Source organism: Oncorhynchus masou, chromosome 32 (genome assembly GCF_036934945.1).
Source record: "Oncorhynchus masou masou isolate Uvic2021 chromosome 32, UVic_Omas_1.1, whole genome shotgun sequence".
NCBI classification, from domain to species: Eukaryota; Metazoa; Chordata; class Actinopteri; order Salmoniformes; family Salmonidae; genus Oncorhynchus; species Oncorhynchus masou.
The window spans coordinates 4778900-4803515 of NC_088243.1; the positions used below are offsets into that span (position 1 = coordinate 4778900).

The 24616-nt window shown below is 45.3% G+C and overlaps 1 protein-coding gene across 2 annotated transcripts; it reads left to right on the forward strand.

Moving 5' to 3' along the window:
- Positions 1–49: 49 nt before the first annotated feature.
- On the forward strand, positions 50–22698 carry LOC135525489 (atlastin-1-like). 2 transcript variants are annotated; one of them, XM_064953160.1, is made up of 15 exons: positions 50–216; positions 5722–5972; positions 6422–6556; positions 7555–7659; positions 8708–8758; positions 8948–9004; positions 9850–9942; positions 10584–10722; positions 13154–13281; positions 13548–13604; positions 13688–13759; positions 15137–15289; positions 18512–18790; positions 19332–19346; positions 21136–22698. In XM_064953160.1, the coding sequence occupies exons 1-15, from the start codon at positions 183–185 to the stop codon at positions 21259–21261; spliced, it is 1695 nt and encodes a 564-aa protein (XP_064809232.1). In that variant the 5' UTR covers positions 50–182; the 3' UTR covers positions 21262–22698. The 2 variants fall into 2 exon arrangements, with proteins under 2 accessions (XP_064809232.1, XP_064809233.1); XM_064953161.1 differs by lacking the exons at positions 18512–18790; positions 19332–19346; positions 21136–22698 and adding an exon at positions 15978–16756.
- Positions 22699–24616: the final 1918 nt, after the last annotated feature.

Consider the following 24616-nt stretch of genomic DNA (forward strand, 5'->3'; position numbering starts at 1 on the left):
CTCCCCTCCCCTCCCCTCCCAGCAATTTATAGAAATACTGCACACCCAACTCCCCTTCGGCTTCAGCGTCCTCTCTTCTATGAGCATCCTCCTCGGTGTCGGTTTGGAAGAGGTCCTCCCTTTAGTTCCCGTGTCTACATGACAGCCGCGTAGGTTCTCACGTACAGTCCAAACAGAAAGACATGGCGAGAAACCGTAAAGACAGAGACAGCTGGGGTGAGTGGTTAATCATTATGAAGATGACTAAATTTGTCCTCTTGGAGACGCACATTAAAAAAAGAAGGGGGAAAAAAGAGGTGCGCTATTTAGCCTATTTAATGTAGCCCAGGCTATGGGAGAGTCTCAGCAATGCTGCACAATGCAGCAATGTGCATGAATAATGATGGGGCAGGCGTTGTAATTTGCGTGCTGTTGTCAGAACAAACCATTACATTTATTGAATGCTCAACAATCGCAAAAACGCTGGCCTGGACCAGACCCAAACCAAGCCCCGTTCAGCTGATCAACTAATATAAACCCAGGCCAAGCGTCTATTCTATTCACTTTAGTCTACAGGCCAGTGGAGCGTCTGTCTGAGCATCCCAATTCCCGCACCCTTGAGAATGATTACCGCACAGATCAACGAACGACGGCAATAAAAACACAACGCTAGAATGAACCAGTGTTAAGAGAGATTTGATTTACAGGACTAGGCCCTTACACAAATACCTGTCAAGGCGGGGCGGCTATAGGGGGTATGGGTGGACCTGAGGCAAACAGATGGCATCATCCTTAGCATTACATTTCACTCAGCTACTGTATGTATGTCTCTGGTTTCTGATTGGTGTTCATCTCATATCTGTTTGATAAACACCAATTGTGCCATGCCATTTGGGTCTATTATCACATTGTTAAAACGATCTTGTTTTAACGCCGTCATCATAAGACATACTAAGAGCCATAGACGGTCAACTGAACCCTGCTATATCGTCTATACTAAGAGCCGTCGTGCATTTAACATAAGGTAGCCTATTGTGATAGCTAGAATGACTGGGTTGGAAGATATGGAGTGACGTCGAATGTTGTCGTTCTATTATTTAAAGAGAGTTGAGCAGCAATGAGCATTGGCCCAGTACATGTACGGAGTAGACCTCGACTCTGCTGATGTCTGAAGCTGCTCTGTAGCAGGAGTCAAGGAGCAGCTAGTTTGGAAGTTGGGAATTGTGTCCCAAATGACACCCTATTCCCTATATAGTGCACTACTTTTGACCAAGGGTATGTCTCAAATGACACTCTATTCCCTATATAGTGCACTACATAATAGTGTGCCATTTGGGATGAGAATTTAACCTGTTATTTTAGGACAGGCTTTGCTTTATTTTTTTTTTTTGTGAGAATAAATAAATGCCCCCAGTCCAGACCAGAGAAACATAGGATGACAGGACTGTTTTACATGATTAACTGTGTTCTGTATTCTGTTTTAAATGCCCCAAAATGGTCTCTTCCTTTATCACCTACAGTATTAGTCTGTTCTTGTATTAAAGAGTTAATGCTATGTTTATTATTATTATTATTATGTCCTCTTATACAAATGCAGAGAAAGAGCTTGGAGTGTTGTGGGTGATAAGATATATTTTTAGACAGTAGGCCGTTCCATCTATCAACTCTTCTGTGTTAACAGCCTGCGAACACAACACATTACTTCAAGGGGAGAAAATGATTCCACTATATCGTGACTGTGTGCTCCTCAGTCTTCTCCTTGTTAGCAGACGAGCTAGGATTTTGCGGCCTACACAGCCATTAGGCCTCTGGAGACTGTGAAGAGGCAGACTGAGTCACTGCCTTCCTGGAAAGGAAAGCTCTCTGTCTCTCTGTCTCTCTGTCTCTCTGTCTGTCTGTCTGTCTGTCTGTCTGTCTGTCTGTCTCTCTCAATCTGTCTCTCTGTCTGTCTGTCTGTCTGTCTGTCTGTCTGTCTGTCTGTCTGTCTGTCTGTCTGTCTGTCTGTCTGTCTGTCTGTCTGTCTGTCTGTCTGTCTCTCTCAATCTGTCTCTCAATCTGTCTCTGTCTCTCTGTCTGTCTCTCTCTGTCTCTCTGTCTCTCTGTCTGTCTGTCTGTCTGTCTGTCTGTCTGTCTCTGTCTGTCTGTCTGTTGTCTGTCTGTCTCTCTCTCTCAATCTGTCTGTCTGTCTGTCTCTCTCTCTCTCTGTCTGTCTGTCTCTCTGTCTCTCTGTCTGTCTGTCTGTCTGTCTCTCTCAATCTGTCTGTCTGTCTGTCTCTCTCTCTCTGTCTGTCTCTCTCAATCTGTCTGTCTGTCTCTCTCTCTCAATCTGTCTGTCTGTCTGTCTGTCTGTCTCTCTCAATCTGTCTGTCTGTCTCTCTCTCTCAATCTGTCTGTCTGTCTCTCTCTCAATCTGTCTGTCTGTCTGTCTCTCTCTCTCAATCTGTCTGTCTGTCTCTCTCTCTCAATCTGTCTGTCTGTCTGTCTCTCTCTCAATCTGTCTGTCTGTCTCTCTCTCTCAATCTGTCTGTCTGTCTGTCTGTCTCTCTCTCAATCTGTCTGTCTGTCTGTCTGTCTCTCTCAATCTGTCTGTCTGTCTCTCTCAATCTGTCTGTCTGTCTTTCTCAATCTGTCTGTCTGTCTCAATCTGTCTGTCTGTCTCAATCTGTCTCTCTGTCTCTCTGTGTCTGTCTCTCTCTGTCTGTCTGTATCTATGTCTCTCTCTCTGTCTCTCTGTCTGTCTCTCTGTCTCTCACTCTCTCTCAAACCACATCCTCTGTTCTGAACCAATGCTTAACTTGAATCATTACTGGATTTAACGTCTCGCTCAGCTACAGTATGCATGTCTCAAATGGCACTCTATTCCCTACATAGTGCACTACTTTTGACCAGGGCCCACTCTATATATGGAATAGGGTGCCATTTGGGATGCAGATTTTTATTTGTGATGAGATGATACTGATCTGTTAACCACGGGGGGGGGGGGATGATACTGATCTGTTAACCACCGGGGGGGGGATGATACTGATCCGTTAACCACCAGGGGGGGGATGATACTGATCTGTTAACCACGGGGGGGATCTGTTAACCACGGGGGGTGATACTGATCTGTTAACCACGGGGGGGGGATGATACTGATCTGTTAACCACGGGGGGGGGATACTGATCTGTTAACCACGGGGGGGGGAAGATACTGATCTGTTAACCACGGGGGGGGGGGAATGATACTGATCTGTTAACCACGGGGGGGATGATACTGATCTGTTAACCACGGGGGATGGCAGATACTGATCTGTTAACCACGGGGGGGAGATGGCAGATGATACTGATCTGTTAACCACCGGGGGGGAGGCAGATGATACTGATCTGTTAACCACCACCGGGGGGGAGATGGCAGATGATACTGATCTGTTAACCACCGGGGGAGGGCAGATGATACTGATCTGTTAACCACCGGGGGGGGAGATGGCAGATGATACTGATCTGTTAACCACCGGGGGGGATGGCAGATGATACTGATCTGTTAACCACCGGGGGATGGCAGATGATACTGATCTGTTAACCACCAGGGGGGGGATGGCAGATGATACTGATCTGTTAACCACCGGGGGGGGGAGATGGCAGATGATACTGATCTGTTAACCACCGGGGGGATGAGATGATACTGATCTGTTAACCACCGGGGGGGGGGAGATGGCAGATGATACTGATCTGTTAACCACCGGGGGGAGATGGCAGATGATACTGATCTGTTAACCACCGGGGGGGGGGGAGGGCAGATGATACTGATCTGTTAACCACGGGGGGGGGGGTGATACTGATCTGTTAACCACGGGGGGAGATAGCAGATGATACCGATCTGTTAACCACCGGGGGATGATACTGATCTGTTAACCACGGGGGGGGGGATATACTGATCTGTTAACCACGGGGGGATGATACTGATCTGTTAACCACCAGGGGGGATGATGATACTGATCTGTTAACCACGGGGGGGGTGATACTGATCTGTTAACCACGGGGGGGATGATACTGATCTGTTAACCACGGGGGGAGGAGATGATCTGTTAACCAGATGATACTGATCTGTTAACCACCGGGGGGGGGGGTGATACTGATCTGTTAACCACGGGGGGATGATACTGATCTGTTAACCACGGGGGGGATGATACTGATCTGTTAACCACCGGGGGGGGTGATACTGATCTGTTAACCACGGGGGGCAGATGATACTGATCTGTTAACCACCGGGGGGGGAGATAGCAGATGATATATCTGCCAGATGATACTGATCTGTTAACCACCAGGGGGGGAGATGGCAGATGATACTGATCTGTTAACCACCGGGGGGGGGAGATGGCAGATGATACTGATCTGTTAACCACCGGGGGGGAGATGGCAGATGATACTGATCTGTTAACCACCGGGGGGGGGGGGAGATGGCAGATGATACTGATCTGTTAACCACCGGGGGGGAGATAGCAGATGATACTGATCTGTTAACCACCGGGGGGAGATGGCAGATGATACTGATCTGTTAACCACCGGGGGGGAGATGGCAGATGATACTGATCTGTTAACCACCGGGGAGGGATACTGGTTAACCACCGGGGAGATGGCAGATGATACTGATCTGTTAACCACCGGGGGGGGGAGATGGCAGATGATACTGATCTGTTAACCACCGGGGGGGGAGATGGCAGATGATACTGATCTGTTAACCACCGGGGGGGGGAGATAGTAGTTGATACCGATCTGTTAACCACCGGGGAGGGATGAGATAGGGGAGATGGCAGATGATACCGATCTGTTAACCACCGGGGGGGAGATGGCAGATGATACTGATCTGTTAACCACCGGGGGATACCAGATAGTAGATGATACCGATCTGTTAACCACCAGGGGGAGATAGTAGATGATACCGATCTGTTAACCACCAGGGGGGAGATGGCAGATGATACTGATCTGTTAACCACCGGGGGGGAGATGGCAGATGATACTGATCTGTTAACCACCGGGGGGGAGATGGCAGATGATACTGATCTGTTAACCACCGGGGGGGGGGAGATGGCAGATGATACTGATCTGTTAACCACCGGGGGGGAGATAGCAGATGATACCGATCCGTTAACCACCGGGGGGGGGGGGGGGGGGAGATGGCAGATGATACCGATCTGTTAACCACTGGGGGGGGAGGGATAGCAGATGATACCGATCTGTTAACCACCGGGGGGGAGATGGCAGATGATACCGATCTGTTAACCACTGGGGGGAGGGATAGCAGATGATACCGATCTGTTAACCACTGGGGGGGTGATCTGTTAACCAAGGGGGGAAGATAGCCGTTATGGTATTAACAAGCCTTTAACACTACTTGCCATTACGAAAAAGTTATCGACACATCCAGATTTTAATTCAATTCAAAACAAACAAACAAAAATGGTGCGCTTTGATGACATCATCTTTCTGCAGTTTATTCCTCCTCCCTCTGGATATTGGACGTTAAGTCTGTCTCCATTTTCCCTTTAACCCCTGAGGGTTAATGACACCCTATTCCCTATTTAGTGCACTACTTTTGAACGGGACCCATAGAGTAGTGCACTATATAGGGCTCTTAGATCTCTGGTCAAAAGTACACTATACTATTCACTACATAGGAAATTTGGGGGCTATTTCAGACGTACTTGAGAGAATTATGGGATGTGCAACATTTTTTAAATTTGTACCTCCCTTGTCATGTGACAGGGTCCTTCACAGACAAAGCCACCTACGACTGGAGCTCAGAGGAGGAGGAGCCCGACGGAAGGGCGCGGCCCATCCAGGTGCTTGTTGTCAAGGACGACCACACCTTTGAGTTGGACGAGGTGGCGCTGAGTCGGATCCTATTGGCCGAAGAGGTCCACAACAGGGAAGTGGTGGCCATATCTGTGGCCGGGGCGTTCCGCAAGGGCAAGTCCTTCCTCATGGACTTCATGCTGCGTTACATGTACAGCCAGGTGAGTTCAAAGGTCATGCTTGTGTAGATAATGGCGATTGGTAACCTCACTACTCCGCTTGAAATGACTCCATCCGTGCTGCCGAAATGCTATCTTTTTAGTGGCGAAGTTGGCTAAGATATTAGGAAGGTCACTTTCTTGTTTGTGAGACAGAGGTCCAGAGGAAGGAAGCAACACTGTTAAATGACGCCAGTCACACCTGGCTTTTGGGATTGTCTTGTGTTCATATCTCTTGACCCGGCTGTGACCTCAGCCTGTAAGAGATGGTCTGTAATTAAACGTTGCGTCACTCTTGCTGCATTGACATAATGTGATGATTCAGGTTATGATACTCCTTACTGTTGTAAAGTTTGTGACTAATATGGTAGCAGCAGGATTGGTCCAAGAAGCTTCGATCTGTGTTGTATTTGTCTCCTGAATTAGTCTGTGTCTAATCTAATGGTCCCCAGGCGTCTGAGGAGTGGCTTGGGGAGGCAGAGGAGCCTCTGACTGGGTTCTCCTGGAGGGGTGGATCTGAGAGGGAGACCACCGGCATTCAGATCTGGAGCGAAGTGTTCCTGGTGGACAAGCCAGATGGACGCAAGGTATCAGATCCTCACCTTTGACCTGTATTCAAGGGTGTGCGTCCCAAATGGGCCCCTATTTCCTACATAGTGCACTACTTTAGACCCTATTCCCTACATAGTCCACTACTTTAGACCCTATTCCCTACATAGTGCACTACTTTAGACCCTAATCCCTACATAGTGCACTACTTTAGACCCTAATCCCTACATAGTGCACTACTTTAGACCCTAATCCCTACATAGTGCACTACTTTAGACCCTAATCCCTACATAGTGCACTACTTTAGACCCTAATCCCTACATAGTGCACTACTTTAGACCCTAATCCCTACATAGTCCACTACTTTAGACCGTAAACCCTACATAGTGCACTACTTTAGACCCTAATCCCAACATAGTGCACTACTTTAGACCCTAATCCCAACATAGTGCACTACATTAGACCCTAATCCCAACATAGTGCACTCCTTTAGACCCTATTCCCAACATAGTGCGCTACTTTAGACCCTAACCCCAACATAGTGCACTACTTTAGACCCTAACCCCAACATAGTGCGCTACTTTAGACCCTAACCCCAACATAGTGCACTCCTTTAGACCCTAATCCCAACATAGTGCACTGCTTTTGACTCAGAGCCCCATGGCTAGATTCTGTATAACGACTACAGTTAGATCAGGGATGAGCACACTCAGCAGAACTCAGTCGGGGTCACAACTTACTGTTGTGAGTTATAACCACCAGGTGTAATTTCTAAATGTGGTTGGGCATCAGCAGGTTTTCTCTCGTTATGTCAGTCACTTAATTAGCTCGTATCAACATGTTTTTGATTGGTGAATTAATCTAGCGGCCAGCTATCTTAACCTGTAGTAATTATGCAAATATTTCTCTCCACCTCATGACAAAATGTGTAGAATGGCAGGAAATCAACTTGTTAATTTTCAGTTTTGTCTCTCCAGTTAAACTGTAATGTCATTAACACTGATGAAGAGTTCCGTTCTCCTGTCTCATCCCTCAGGTGGCTGTTCTACTGATGGACACCCAGGGAACGTTCGACAGTCAGTCAACGTTGAGGGATTCAGCTACTGTGTTTGCACTTAGCACTATGATCAGCTCCATGCAGGTACAAAACAGTGGCTTTGGCCCCTAACGACCCCACTGTCTTAACAGATACAGTGGCTTTGGCCCCTAACGACCCCCACTTGTCTTAACAGATACAGTGGCTTTGGCCCCTAACGACCCCCACTGTCTTTAAAGATACAGTGGCTTTGGCCCCTAACGACCCCCACTTGTCTTAACAGATACAGTGACTTTGGCCCCTAACGACCCCCACTTGTCTTAACAGATACAGTGGCTTTGGCCCCTAAAGACCCCACTGTCTTAACAGATACAGTGGCTTTGGCCCCTAACGACCCCCACTTGTCTTAACAGATACAGTGGCTTTGGCCCCTAATGACCCCACTGTCTTTAACAGATACAGTGGCTTTGGCCCCTAATGACCCCACTGTCTTTAACAGATACAGTGGCTTTGGCCCCTAATGACCCCACTGTCTTTAACAGATACAGTGGCTTTGGCCCCTAACGACCCCACTGTCTTAAAAGATACAGTGGCTTTGGCCCCTAACGACCCCCACTTGTCTTAACAGATACAGTGGCTTTGGCCCCTAACTACCCCACTGTCTTAAAAGATACAGTGGCTTTGGCCCCTAACGACCCCCACTTGTCTTAACAGATACAGTGATTTGGCCCCTAATGACCCCACTGTCTTTAACAGATACAGTGGCTTTGGCCCCTAACGACCCCACTGTCTTTAACAGATACAGTGGCTTTGGCCCCTAACGACCCCACTGTCTTTAACAGATACAGTGGCTTTGGCCCCTAACGACCCCACTTGTCTTTAACAGATACAGTGGCTTTGGCCCCTAACGACCCCACTGTCTTAAAAGATACAGTGGCTTTGGCCCCTAATGACCCCACTTGTCTTTAACAGATACAATGGCTTTGGCCCCTAACGACCCCCACTTGTCTTAACAGATAGTGGGGGTCGTTAGGGGCCAAAGCCACTGTCTTTGAACATGAATAATGACATTGTTTAGAGACCTCGACAACGGTAGATCTTCTTCTGTGGCCAAAAACATGTTGGAGTAGAAAAGTTGAATGTCGTTTCGCAGGTGTACAACATCTCCCAGAATGTCCAGGAGGATGATCTTCAACACTTGCAGGTACAGTCGAGATTACATCACCTACAATATCACTGAGGTCTTTCCCTGTGGAGACATTCAGATAGACTACGACTCTAAAAATTAGCTGTTTTTCTTTAACCCATTTAAAACTCCCGATTGTGATCAATGTTGATTTTTGTTGTTGTTGTTGTTCTCTTTCTTCTCCTCTCTCTTTGTGTTGTTTTGTAGCTCTTCACTGAGTATGGCCGACTCGCTATGGAGGAAACATTCCTTAAACCATTCCAGGTAGGACGTTCTCTCCTTCCTGTTATTCAGTTTTACAGGCTTGTGCATCCAGACTGACCACTGTGCTGACGTTGGTGAAACAGAATGTGAGCTCGCGAGATCAGGGTGGTTTACCGAGGCTGATTCAGTTTACCAGAAGGCTGGTTTAACAAGATGGTTCAGTTTACCAGAAGGCTGGTTTAACAAGATGGTTCAGTTTACCAGAAGGCTGGTTTAACAAGATGGTTCAGCTTACCAGAAGCCTGGTTTACCTCAGGCCGGTTTACCTCAGGCCGGTTTACCTCAGGCTGGTTTACCTCAGGCCGGTTTACCTCAGGCCGGTTTACCTCAGGCCGGTTTAACAAGATGGTTCAGTTTACCAGAAGGCCGGTTTACCTCAGGCCGGTTTAACAAGATGGTTCAGTTTACCTCAGGCTGGTTTACCTCAGGCTGGTTTACCTCAGGCTGGTTTACCTCAGGCTGGTTTACCTCAGGCTGGTTTACCTCAGGCCGGTTTACCTCAGGCCGGTTTACCTCAGGCCGGTTTACCTCAGGCCGGTTTACCTCAGGCCGGTTTACCTCAGGCCGGTTTACCTCAGGCCGGTTTACCTCAGGCCGGTTTACCTCAGGCCGGTTTACCTCAGGCCGGTTTACCTCAGGCCGGTTTAACAAGATGGTTCAGTTTACCAGAAGGCTGGTTTACCTCAGGCTGGTTTACCTCAGGCTGGTTTAACAAGGCTGATTCACCAGAGCAGGAATTCTTTAGGTCCTATTGACTTTGGTAGCTTCTTGCTGTCAGAGACTGTTCTTGCTAATGCTTTGCCACTGCACCGTAACTTAGTGAAGCCATGTCTGTATTGTTCCAGTCCATGATATTCCTGGTCCGGGATTGGAGTTTTCCCTACGAGTTCGGCTACGGGCAGGAAGGAGGCATGAAGTTCCTGGAGAAAAGACTCAAGGTCAGAGGTCACCGATGAACAATGATTATAGTGGTTCACATAAAGATAACAACAACAAGAGTTATATTAACACAGTGGCGTTACCAGAAACTAAAAGGCTGCTATTTATGTGACATGATCATGTTCGTTATAATAATGATACTGATAATACCGATCATGACAATAATGATAATGATAATAATGGTAATGATGATAATATCGTTAATGATACGGACAATAATGATACTGATGATACCGATAATAATGATAATGATAATGATAAATGATAATAATGATAAATGATAATAATGATGAAAATAATGGTAATGATGACAATAATAATGATAATAATGATGATAATCATGATTATGATGATGATCATAATAAATAAAGATGATTATTATAATAATAATGATAATACAATTAATAACGATTATAATAACAATGATGATGATAATGACAATAGTAATATAAGAAGACACTTTAATCCAAACAAACATACAGATCCCTCTAATCCTCTGCAGGAATTGAACCCATGACCTTGGATGTGGTAGCAGTATTCTGTTACCAACTGAGCTTGTGTTTGTGTCTGTGGTTATGTGGTTGTGTGTCTGTGGTTGACTGTTTGTGTCTGTGTTGGTGTCTGTGGTTCTGTGTTGTAGATCTCAGAGAACCAACATGAGGAGCTGCAGAACGTTCGTAAACACATCCACTCCTGCTTCACCAACATCTCCTGCTTCCTGATGCCCCACCCCGGACTCAAAGTGGCCACCAACCCCAACTTCGACGGCAGACTCAAAGGTACAATACATATTTTGTCATCTTTGGTGGTCTTAAAACAAACACAACAGTGGCCTCCCGGGTGGCGCAGTGGTTAAGGTGTCATGGAAATTTCCTCTATTTACCAAATCATGGGAGCAAACCACACACACAAGTCAGAGTTAGTTATCAAAGTCCATCTTTAATTATATGAGCTCTATAGCATTTTGACTTTCAACATTTCAGTATCTCTAATGAAAAGTTGAGAGTCCCAACATAATGGCAAATGGGATCCTTTATAGCAAAGATACACAGGATAAGACAGCCTCGTCATAATTCATTGTTCAGCTTTGTCTCCTTTCTCAAACTCAGAACCATAAACCAATCCTCCATATCAACAGGCATATATCAAATTGTCATTTAGATACAACCAATTCTAAAAACAACCAATCCTGGACAAGCTCACAGAGAGGAGAGTGAGGCTATAGGTTAAGATAAAAGGGAGCATGAGAATGATTCCAGACACTGCCATCCTCCTTTTCCCCGATGGGAAAAGTAGGGAGTGACTGGCACACACACAGTGGAGCAAAAGATATGTTTACACATGATGACACTTTGACCTCTCACCTCTCTCCGGCCCAAGCAACTTAGTCTTGACAGAGAACAGATACTGCAACCCCGCCACAGTATTATACAAAAATACCATTCTGATGAGAAGTAACTTACAAACATTTGATGAATATAAAACATCTTACCTATGTTACCAACAAATTCTGATTATTTCCACAACAAAGGGCGCTGTACTGTAGCGCCAGCTGTGCCATCAGAGACTCTGGGTTCGCGCCCAGGCTCTGTCGTAACCGGCCGCGACCAGGAGGTCCGTGGGGCGACGCACAATTGGCCTAGCGTCGTCCGGGTTAAGGATGTCCTTGTCTCATCGCGCACCAGCGCCTCCTGTGGCGGGACGGGCGCAGTGCACGCAAACCAAGGTTGCCAGGTGCACGGTGTTTCCTCCGACACATTGGTGCGGCTGGCTTCCGGGTTGGATGGCGCTGTGTTAAGAAGCAGTGCGGCTTGGTTGGGTTGTGTATCGGAGGACGCATGACTTTCAACCTTCGTCTCTCCCGAGCCCGTACGGGAGTTGTAGTGATGAGACAAGATAGTAGCTACTAACAATTGGATACCACGAAATTGGGGAGAAAAAGGGGTAAAAAAAAAGATTAAAAAATAAAACAAAAAACACACAACAGACTAATCCCATTGATGCATTTAAACACAACAGACTAATCCCATTGATGCATTTAAACACAACAGACTAATCCCATTGATGCATTTAAACACAACAGACTAATCCCATTGATGCATTTAAACACAACAGACTAATCCCATTGATGCATTTAAACACAACTGTAATGCCCGGGGCGTAGTGGAGGAAGGAGTCAGACGCAGAAGACAGAGTTCAGAGTAGCGCTACTTCTTTATACACCGACCAGGTGAAAACAGACACCACTAAAAACAAATACCCCAAAACACAGGGGATTAAAAATAGTCCCAAAACACAGGGGGATTAAAAACAGTCCCAAAACACAGGGGATTAAAAACAGTCCCAAAACACAGGGGGATTAAAAACAGTCCCAAAACACAGGGGGATTAAAAACAGTCCCAAAACACAGGGGGATTAAAAACAGTCCCAAAAAACAGCTCACGTACACTAACAACCGTGACATACATGCGTGTACAAAGAGTACACATAAAACAATCCCGCACACCCAGCAGGTGGGCCGGCTGGCTAATAAAGCCCAACTAATAAACCGAATTAAGAACTGGTGTAACTAATAAACAGAAAAGGAGGGGGGAGGAAAAGATCAGTGGCAGCTCGTAGGCCGGTGACGACGACCGCCGAGCGCCACCCGAACGGGAAGGGGAGCCACCTTTGGTAGGAGTCGTGACAACAACAGACCAATCCCATTGATGCATTTAAACACCACAGACTAATCCCATTGATGAATTTAAACACACTTTGGGGTAACAAAACACAACAGACTAATCCCATTGATGAATTTAATGCACACAGCACACTATAGTTTGAGGCGGCAGGTCGCCTAGTGCTTAAAGCGTTGTGCCAGTAACCGAAAGGTTGTTGGATCGAATCCCTGAGCTGACAAGGTAAAAATCTGTCGTTCTGCCCCTGAACAAGGCAGTTAACCCACTGTTCCTAGGCCGTCATTGTAAATAAGAATTTGTTCTTAACTGACTTGCCTAGTTAAATAAAGGTAAATAAGAATTGTTAATGTTCCTTTGATGCGATTTTCATTTTACAGGAACATGACTGAAATTGTCACATGACAGGAAGTGTGTTTTTGTTTAGTCCTCCTACTTGGTTAATGCAAAGGGTCGCTGGTTCAAGCCCAGCTCGAGGCAGGCAACATGGTTACATACCTACCCTTTTCCTAATCTCACTACCCGTGTGCAGAGATCGACTGTGAGTTCATCAACAACCTGCAGATCCTGGTCCCGTGGCTGCTGAGTCCCAAGAACCTGGATGTCAAGGAGATCAACGGCAGCAACATCACCTGCAGAGGCCTGCTGGAGTACTTCAAGGTCCTGGGGGGGGGTCTTCGATTTTTAGCCTGGTCCCAGATCTGTTTGTAAGTCCTCTGGTCATTGTCAGAAGTTAACAAGACAGCACAAACAGATCTGGGACCAGGCTACTGGAATTTGGTACGGTTAAACAATGTGCATCAACCGATATTCACAATGGAGTGAATGCTTCAACTAGCCAGTGAAAATAATGATATTGAAATTGTTGTTAAGTAATGTAGGTGTTTGTTGATGATGATTTCCCCTCTCCCACCACCACCACCCAGGCATACATCAAAATCTACCAGGGGGAGGAGCTGCCACACCCAAAATCCATGCTGCAGGTACCGATGTCTTGTGTTGTATCTTTCTTCCATCATTATAATGCGTTATTACCTGACGAATATAACCGTGTGGTGTTCCTCAGGCCACAGCAGAGGCCAACAACCTGGCAGCAGTGGCCGCAGCCAGGGACCTGTACAACAAGAAGATGGAGCAGGTGACAAGGCAGGGCTGTATTCTGTTACAGACTTATCCGGGCTTATCTCCGATTTATAATGCTGCTACCTACCTGAGACCTACTGTTGACCTGAGACCTACTGTTGACCTGAGACTTGCTGTTGACCTGAGACTTGCTGTTGACCTGAGACTTGCTGTTGACCTGAGACTTGCTGTTGACCTGAGACTTGCTGTTGACCTGAGACCTACTGTTGACCTGAGACTTGCTGTTGACCTGAGACTTGCTGTTGACCTGAGACTTGCTGTTGACCTGAGACTTGCTGTTGACCTGAGACTTGCTGTTGACCTGAGACTTGCTGTTGACCTGAGACTTGCTGTTGACCTGAGACTTGCTGCCTACCTGAGACTTGCTGCCTACCTGAGACTTGCTGCCTACCTGAGACTTGCTGCCTACCTGAGACTTGCTGCCTACCTGAGACTTGCTGCCTACCTGAGACTTGCTGTTGTCCTGAGACTTGCTGTTGTCCACCCCTCCCCCGACCAATAGTCAGTCTCCCGATGAGTGAATTCTCAATCCCCCCCCCTCCTCCTCTTTTTCCTCCTTAACTTCTCTCTCTCCATTCCTCCTCAACCTCTCTCCCCTCCATTCCTCCTCAACCTCTCTCCCCTCCATTCCTCCTCAACCTCTCTCCCTCCATTCCTCCTCAACCTCTCTCCCCTCCATTCCTCCTCAACCTCTCTCCCCTCCATTCCTCCTCAACCTCTCTCCCCTCCATTCCTCCTCAACCTCTCTCCCCTCCATTCCTCCTCAACCTTGCTCCCTGAGACTTCCTCCTCAACCTCTCTCCTCCATTCCTCCTCAACCTCTCTCCCCTCCATTCCTCCTCAACCCCTCTTCCTCCATTCCTCCTCAACCTCTCTCCCTCCATTCCTCCTCAACCCCTGTTCCTCCATTCCTCCTCAACCTCGCTCCCCTCCATTCCTCCTCAACCCCTCTCCTCCATTCCTCCTCAACCTTGTTGTCTCTCCCCTCCATTCCTCCTCAACCCCTCTCCCCTCCATTCCTCCTCAACCCCTCTCCCCTCCATTCCTCCTCAACCCCTCTCCCCTCCATTCCTCCTCAACCCCTCTCCCCTCCATTCCTCCTCAACCTCTGTCCCCTCCATTCCTCCTCAACCTCTCTCCCCCATTCCTCCTCAACCCCCCCTCTCCCTCCATTCCTCCTCAACCTCTCTCTCCTCCATTCCTCCTCAACCTCTCTCCCCTCCATTCCTCCTCAACCTCTCTCCCCTCCATTCCTCCTCAACCTCTCTCCCCTCCATTCCTCCTCCTCTCTCCCCTCCATTCCTCCTCAACCTCTCTCCCCTCCATTCCTCCTCAACCTCTCTCCCCTCCATTCCTCCTCCTCTCTCCCCAGGTGTGTGGTGGGGACCGGCCCTTCCTGGCCCCAGCAGAGCTCCAGGCCAGACACAGTGACATCAGAGAGGAAGCCCTCCAGGTGTTTCGGGGGGTCAAGAAGATGGGAGGGGAGGAGTTCAGCCGACGCTACCTGCTACAGCTGGAGGGAGAGGTATGTCACAGGAAGCACAGGTGGGATCTGAACTGACTGTCTCTCGCTCGGGAAACCAGTCTCTTTCTTATAACCATTAAACCAATAGGAAATTCCCTCTTTGGTTGTCTGTCACAGGTGGAATCTGAATCCCTGTCTTCCGTTCGTGTTGTTGGGATAGCTCTCTACCTACTTTCCTCACCTTTGACCATTTGTTCTTTAACAAAACTGTTCAAGCTCGTTCAAGTTCCTGGCGGAGCGTTGATGGACAGCAATCTTCAAGTCACGCAATATCGAAGTAATTTATTCCTTGGCCACTCCACTGTCGCTTTGACCGTGTGCTTCGTTGTCTGAAACAATGAAAGTTGGGCTGAAAGGTGAACTTCCGGCCCAGTTTCAACTTTCTCGCAGAGAGGGCTGCAGCTTTCCCTCAAGGACTTTTATGTACATTGCTAAATTCATTTCATGTTCTATCCTGATCAAAAACTTCTCCACAACATGGTGTTGCCACCACCATGCTTCACAGTAGGGATGGTGTTCATTGAGTGATGTGCCATGTTGGATTTGCGCCAAACGTGACGCTTTGCATTTAGGCCAAAAGGTTCAGTTCTTGTTTCTTCAGACCACTAAACTTTTTGCCATAAAGCTAAAGAATCTCCTGAGTGTTTTTAAAAAAATGTAAAACTGTTTTGTTTCATCCTTCAAACAGGATTCAAGGTGGGCTTTCTTGAGTAATGGCTTTCTTCTGCCCACGCTACTACACATGGCAGACATTGTCGTCACGTGCACACTGTGACCAGTCGTGGAAATAAAAGCCTGGCCTTAACTCAACACAACTTTGTCCTGGAATTCCTTTGAACGCTCCTTGGTGCTCATGGATGAAGTGTCTGCTTAGCAATTCACTACCCAGCAGAGGGAACCTTCTTCTTTGGTATTATGGCGGTCAGCAAGCAAACAAGATGTTATAACCCTGTTTCCCATTAGAACTTCCCCACTAATAGAAGTGAACCTACAGGAACTGCTGAATATATCTTGAAATCATGTAAATCACTTAAATGTAATATAGATGGATGGTAATTCACTTGGTGTGTGAAGGTGATTGGTGAAGGTGATTGGTTACACCCAAGCTAATTTAGGACTGCTATTACAATATTACAAGGGGGTGGACACTTATCCAACCAAGGTATTTATGTTTATGTTTTTTATTGATATAAATAAATCTGAATATGTTTTTCACTTGGAAGTTGTCGGGCAGGATGTGTAGATCAATGACAAAAATTATATATTTTAATGCATTTTTATTTCGGGCTGTAAACCAACAAAAGGGGGAATATTTTGAAAATGGGTGTAGACTTTGGATAGGCACTGGAAACATTCAGGGGCAGTTTGCTGGAAACATTCAGGGGCAGTTTGCTGGAAACATTCAGGGGCAGTTTGCTGGAAACATTCAGGGGCAGTTTGCTGGAAACATTCAGGGGCAGTTTGCTGGAAACATTCAGGGGCAGTTTGCTGGAAACATTCAGGGGCAGTTTGCTGGAAACATTCAGGGGCAGTTTGCTGGAAACATTCAGGGGCAGTTTGCTGGAAACAGATTAAGCCTTATCTTGGACTATAAAGCATTTTTCAATGGAGATTCTCTAGAGTTATCTTTTTCGTCTGGGCTCGATTCAATCTGTAGCGCTGAAGAGCTGTGCTGACAGTGCGATTTGACATTTTAAAGGCGGAGTCTGTATACAAAAACCTGTAACAGTCATCAATATGCAGATGACACTGTTTTGTATGCTATTGCCCCTACGGCTGACCAGGCTGGGCTTCTGGATTGACAATAAATTGATGTTTTAAGTTCGTTAAGAAGCTGAGAGTTAAGGTAGGCTTATTCTATAGAAATAGATCCTTCCCTAAACAGCAGGAAGCAGATTGTAAGTCAACCTTCCTGCCAGTTCTTTACGATTGTGACATAATTAATTGGAATGCAGCAGCCACTAATCTTAAACTTCTGGATTCCGTCAACCATAACGCCATTTTTTTATCACTTGTGACAGTTTTAACTCCTCACTGCTTCCTGTATGGGAATGTTTGTCTGGTTCTCATTAATGTCCTGTCGATCACTTCATTACTCCTTCTTTGTTTACAAAGCTCTTCAGCACAAGCTTTCGACTTCACCCCACGACGTTATTGAAGTATAAATACACGAGTTATCAAACACGTTCACAGGGATGGTTTGAACTCTTGAGGTTCCTCAGGTCTCCGCTGAATTGTGTAGATACTGTTAATGGGATTTATCTGTTAATTGAATGATTAGAATATTCTTTTAGTATTGAAGTGGGCCCACTTCTGGAACAATCTACAGATCTCATAAAAATGGGATGTTCTGGTGTCGCACCGGTAGTTTAGAGTATTTGAGGACCGAGTAGCTGAGAAATGTAACTTTTTTTGTGTGTGTGTGTGTGTGTGTATTTCAACATGTGTAGTTTTAAATGTGTAGATATTGTATGTCTATGTGTATTGTGTTTCACAGGGCTCACCTGGAAATGAGACCCTCTGTCTCAATGTTGACTTCTTGTTGAAATAAAAGGTCTAATATGTAAATAAAATAAAGACTACGGCCAATCGGAAATGACCTTTTTTAAATTAGAATTCTGCTGTAGCGCGGATCTTCAGAACAGATTGAATGGACCCTGTCACGAGAATTTTCAATCCCGATGATGATAACTCAACAATCACTATAGCTTTGACCAATTCCCAGAGGTTGTAAGGCCATGATTAATAGAATAATTTAGACAAAGTCCCAGTCTGCAATAGATCAATACTTTATTCAGAGAGTACTCTGACTTCAAAATAAGAACACAATCCTTTTTATCACACACACACATCAGTAGAAACTCCACCTCTCTTTGGGTGGGCTGTATTTTCCTCACAATACTAACACATAGTTTCTCATTATCTTCTGCAAGCCTAGCCATTCCTAACAGTTACTCCCCTACCGAGATCACAAGTTGACAGTTCAGTTGGCCTTGAATATCTCAACTATACCCAGCTCATATTGCGAAATAGTAACACAATGGCCTAGTCACACACATTATTAAATTATGACTCTAACACATTTCATACAATTATATGATTTCAGGGTGGAATACTTTAGTCCTTACTTTAAACATATAAATTCCTTTATCAGACCACCCCCCCCCCCTTATTTCTAGAGTAACACAGTGGTAAATCCCCATATAACCAACTCTGTTCCAGGTGGACGAGGTGTTCAACCAGTACATCAAGCACAACGACTCCAAGAACATCTTCCACGCCGCTCGCACCCCAGCCACTCTGTTCGTGGTGATCTTCATCATGTACGTGGCGGCGGGGATCACGGGCTTCGTGGGGGTTGACATCATCGCCAGCGTGTGTAATATGATTCTGGGACTGACATTGATCACCCTGTGTACCTGGGCCTACATACGCTACTCAGGGGAGTACCGAGAGCTGGGCCAGGTCATCGACCAGGTGGCTGGAGCACTTTGGGACCAGGTAGGTTCCCACACCTGGGCTATGCCCAAATTCCAAATTTGTATTTTATTCTATATTTTAATGTATAGCCAGGGGTACGGTGTCCATGTTTAGGATATCCTCAGTGTCATACCTCACCACATCCATTGTGTTATCTCACTCCTTCTTGAAGGAATTGACTCAAAGGAGGAAAAGGAATGACTCAAGGAAGGTTTGAGGCTGAGGATGTCCTAAAATGGACATGGTACATGCTCTCTATGACAATGTGCGTTATCATATCGATGTGTGTACCATAAAGTGATTCAATGTTTATGGACTCCTAAACCAGAAGGATCCTCAGTTTTAACTGGAGATGTTGTGTATAAGTAAGTGTGATAGAGCATCTCAACCACTAGGTGGCGACATACAACACATTTTACTGTGTTGAACAATCTGGAAATAATTGCAACATGTTGTCTTTTAAGAGTTTGAGCTGAAGAAAACATTTCAAACATGTAAATATTTTATATTACATTTAATTTGTCTAAGACCTGTGTTTTTGTTTTTTTATGTTTTGCAACAGGGAAGCACAAATGAGGTGAGTGGGGAGTTGTGTTCTCAATCAGTCAGCGTTAGTCCATAGAGATAAAAAGAGAACTCCAGATGGATAGAACTAGTTTATCCATAATGGCACAGATACAACGATAAGTCCTCTTTCTTCTCCAACTCTATGGTATAGGCTCACTGAATGTATCAGTCCATCTCTATGGTATAGGCCTACTGGATGTTTCAATCCATCTCTATGGTATAGGTCTACTGGATGTAGAGTGCCTTGCGAAAATATTCGGCCCCCTTGAACTTTGCGACCTTTTGCCACATTTCAGGCTTCAGACATAAATATATAAAACTGTATTTTTTTCTGAAGAATCAACAACAAGTGGGACACAATCATGAAGTGGAACGACATTTATTGGATATTTCAAACTTTTTTAACAAATCAAAAACTGAAAAATTGGGCGTGCAAAATTATATAAATGTGGCAAAAGGTCGCAAAGTTCAAGGGGGCCGAATACTTTCGCAAGGCACTGTATCAGTCCATCTATGGTATAGGCCTACTGGATGTTTCAGTCCATCTATGGTATAGGCCTACTGGATGTATTAGTCCATCTATGGTATAGGCCTACTGGATGTTTCAGTCCATCTCTATGGTATAGGCCTACTGGATGTTTCAGTCCATCTCTATGGTATAGGCCTATTGGATGTATCAGTCCATCTCTATGGTATAGGCCTACTGGATGTATCAGTCCATCTCTATGGTATAGGCCTACTGGATGTATCAGTCCATCTCTATGGTATAGGCCTATTGGATGTATCAGTCCATCTATGGTATAGGCCTACTGGATGTATCAGTCCATCTCTATGGTATAGGCCTACTGGATGTATCAGTCCATCTCTATGGTATAGGCCTACTGGATGTATCAGTCCATCTCTATGGTATAGGCCTACTGGATGTATTAGTCAATCTATGGTATAGGCCTACTGGATGTTTCAGTCCATCTCTATGGTATAGGTATAGGCCTATGGTGGATGTGTATCAGTCCATCTCTATGGTATAGGCCTACTGGATGTATCAGTCCATCTCTATGGTATAGGCCTACTGGATGTATTAGTCCATCTCTATGGTATAGGCCTACTGGATGTATCAGTCCATCTCTATGGTATAGGCCTACTGGATGTATCAGTCCATCTCTATGGTATAGGCCTACTGGATGTATCAGTCCATCTCTATGGTATAGGCCTATTGGATGTATCAGTCCATCTATGGTATAGGCCTACTGGATGTATCAGTCCATCTCTATGGTATAGGCCTACTGGATGTATCAGTCCATGGTATAGGCCTACTGGATGTATCAGTCCATCTCTATGGTATAGGCCTACTGGATGTATCAGTCCATCTCTATGGTATAGGCCTACTGGATGTATCAGTCCATCTCTATGGTATAGGCCTATTGGATGTATCAGTCCATCTCTATGGTATAGGCCTACTGGATGTATCAGTCCATCTCTATGGTATAGGCCTACTGGATGTATCAGTCCATCTCTATGGTATAGGCCTACTGGATGTATCAGTCCATCTCTATGGTATAGGCCTACTGGATGTTTCAATAACTCTATCCATCTTGAGCATTCCAATATTGGTTAGTCTGAAAAGCACCCTCTTCCTCTCCTGTTGTTCACAGGTTCTATAGAAGGCTAAATGTTGCCTAGGAACTACTGTTTCTGTATCTAGACACATTCTGGACCAACGATCTTGAGCATTCAGACGATGATTTATTTAAATGCCACCTCTTCTCGGCCAGTTACGATCCCTCTTCTCATTTCTCCAGGCGCTGTATAAGCTGTATAACGCTGCAGCCAATCACGGGCATCTGTACCACCATGCGTTCTCTGGTCCCCAGGCCCCCGAAGAGGGGGCGGAGGCCCCCGAGAAACCCACCAGGATGAGGAACTGACTGGGTGACCTGATTGGCTCGAGCACAGCAGGGACTGCTGGGTACCTCTTAAGTAGCATGATGGACAGAGAGGAGGGAGGCGTGGGAAGCATCGTCATCCGCAGGGCACTCTTTTACTATGGTATTGGCTGGAACAGTTCACTATTTTAAATCCAAATGTGGACAATTGTAATGTCCGAGAGGCAGTGGCACAATCTCCCTTTGAACTGGGGTTGCTGCCCTATCAACAACGGGGATTTTCACTTATAATTGTCCTTCATTTGGAGAACATAGGGTGCAGTAGAGTCATTTATAGTTTACGGCAGATTTGAGTGTCTTGCGTCAGATTGCGTGCCCGAACGGCCGTCTGCAACTTGGTAGTTTGGCAACGCGTTCCCCTTTTTTTAGAAAAACGAAGCCATCTGTCGTCTGAAGACAATGCTGCCGATTTTCACGCATAGGAGTTTACCTGACTATGCCGTTTTGAGCAGAGCGGTTTAATCGAAGTTGACCTCTGTCCTTGTAACTGACTGGTGGTCCATGTATGTTGATGTTTGATCGAGTTTAGTGTTTTTATCTAAGAAACGTCCCAAATGACACCCTAATAAAAAGGAATAGTGTCCCTTTTGGTCGCCGACAGCATCTTTGCTTAAAATATACACTTTTATCTGCATGGTAAATCGGTAAGTGTCCACCATTTTAGGCTCTCCAGTCTCATCTTGAGTCTGGTATATTTGTCAACATTTTTCACATGTTTAGGGCTTGTACTTTATCCTGGCACTTTTAAAGGAAAACTCCACCCAAAGACTAATCTTTTGGTATCCGTTTCATTAGTCCACTGTTGACATAGTCCTAAAAAATGTTTTGCTTATCAACGATCACGTTTTTAAAAGATTATATATAAAAAAATACAGAAATCATCCGCGTATGATGGATTTTGTATCATATGATGAAAAATACATCGTACAGGGATGATATCTGTATTTGTTCATACGGGATGTTTGTTTGTTTCTTAGTTATTGAATCTATGGGTACTGTACTGTGTGCCAATATAGTGCATCTACAGTTTCATGCAGCATTGTCTTCCTTCGTATGTGGCTGCTACTAGTTTACATGACGTCAGAGGGTCATACTGTGCACACAGAATTAAATATGTTATTGTACCTCAAAATGGTCACAAATTTAAACTGGAAAAGAATTCACTGGCGGAGACACGATAGTTGTAATTTAAGTAGTGGAAATACTCCGCAACACTGGGATAGTTCAGTAGACATGAACCAGAGTGTAATTTGTGATGGGTTCAAAGAGCCTTCAACTAATGGCACAGGGCTGGGTAGAGGTAGAGAATGATTCTAAACAGTTCAAAGTTCACACTATCTATTATATGTATCTATCACTTCATATTGGTCTGCTTCCTGCTCAGTTTTGGTAAATAAATACATTTCAAAAAAACAGAAATTGTATGATCCTTTGAATTGGTGTGACCTTTTTTTTGTGGGTGGAGGGATGGCTAGGGAAAACAGATGTTTGTCCATTGTACAGAGGAGAGAGAGAGAGACCATTGTTGTTGGTACACATTGAATGTTCTAGCAAAGCACTGGAACACACAGAATCAGTTCTAGAATGAGTTTACTGGTCATTCATCTAGGAAGCCTGGTTATGAAATATCTTCATGGTTTGTACAGTCTTGCCAACTCCTGTAGTTCTCGCTGTGACCATTGTGTCGTCTTGCCTAACTAACTACTAACAGATCTGGGACCAGGCTATGTTTGGGACAGATGTCCATACATCTCCCCTGCCTGGACTACTGCATGGTAAAGATAAAAGGAGGCTGCCCTAGAGGGGTAAACCCACAACACAGGTTGTTGATAACGGTTGATTTTCTGATTTCATTAGAGATTCTCCAGTACTTTAGTATACTTTATAGCCCAGTAGTTCTGAAAAGTAGAGCCCACGAGCCAAAAGTACTGTCACCCTAAACCTAACCCTTTTATAGCCCAGTAGGTCTGAAAAGTAGAGCCCACGAACCAAAACTGTCACCCTAACCCTTTATAGCCCAGTAGGTCTGAAAAGTAGAGCCCACGAGCCATAAGTGCTATGTCACATACAGTATGTGCACCACGTCATTGCCCTCTCTTTCTCGCTGCATCCACTGAGCTGTTGGGCCCGCCCTGCAACCTCATTGGATATACCTCAGGGCAGGCCTCTAGCTAGGTGGTCACTCAAATACGAGGGGCTCATTGGCTCGAACTCTAATTGCTATGGGGCTGGCCCTTCGTGGTGGGGCTGGAATGTAGGGAAAATGTCACCGCACAGCTTTAAGAAAAGTTGCTTTCAAACTAGGGATTTTTGTGGCTAATTGAGGTAAAAGTTATTCTGCAAGTATAAATTATACATTGACTTATTCAGCGGGAAGTAAAAAATAATAATACTTAGTCGCCAAAGTACCGGAGCACATCTTTTAAGAAAGCTAAACCTGTTTTGATTTAGTCCATTAGATCATGCTCATTTACAGCTCATATTTCTTTAATAATAATAATTTCAAAATGTTTTGGCAATTTAGCGGGCTAACTCTGTGATCCTGTTGGGTAGTACACCTTTCTGATGAGCTCAACCGCCGTCTCCCAAACGACTTGGGCCTGTTAACCAGTGGTTGTGTTATTGGTCGGAAAATGCTTTTCAGGTTTGAAAACAATATGTCAGTGGACTGTTACATTTGTAGATTGTATTGCGTAGAATTTTATGAGAAAACAATATGTACAGTACTAGTCAAACGTTTGGACACCTACTTACTCAAGGATTTTTATTTTTACTATTTTCTACATTGTAGAATAATTGTGAAGACAAACTATGGAATCATGTAGTAACCAAAAAAAGTGTTAAACAAATCAAAATAGATTTTAGATTCTTCAAAGTAGCTACCCTTTGCCTTTGATAACTTCGCACACTCTTGGCATTCTCTCAACCAGCTTCACCTGGAATGCTTTTCCAACAGTCTTGAATGAGTTCCCACATATGCTGAGCACTTCTTGGCTCCTTTTCCTTCACTCTGGTCCAACTCATACCAAACCATCTCAATTGGGTTGAGGTCAGGTGATTGTGGAGGCTAGGACATCTGATGCAGCACTCCATCACTCTCCTTCTTGGTCAAATAGCCCTTACACAGCCTGGAGGTGTCCTGCTGAAAAATAAATGATAGTCGCGCAAAGCACCATCACACCTCCTCCTCCATGCTTCATGGTGGGAACCACACATGCAGAGATCCGTTCACGTACTCGGACGAAAAGGACAGATTTCCACCAGTCTAATGTCCATTGCTCATGTTTCATGGCCCAAGAAAGTCAATTTGTTCTTTTAGTAGTGATTCATTTGCAGC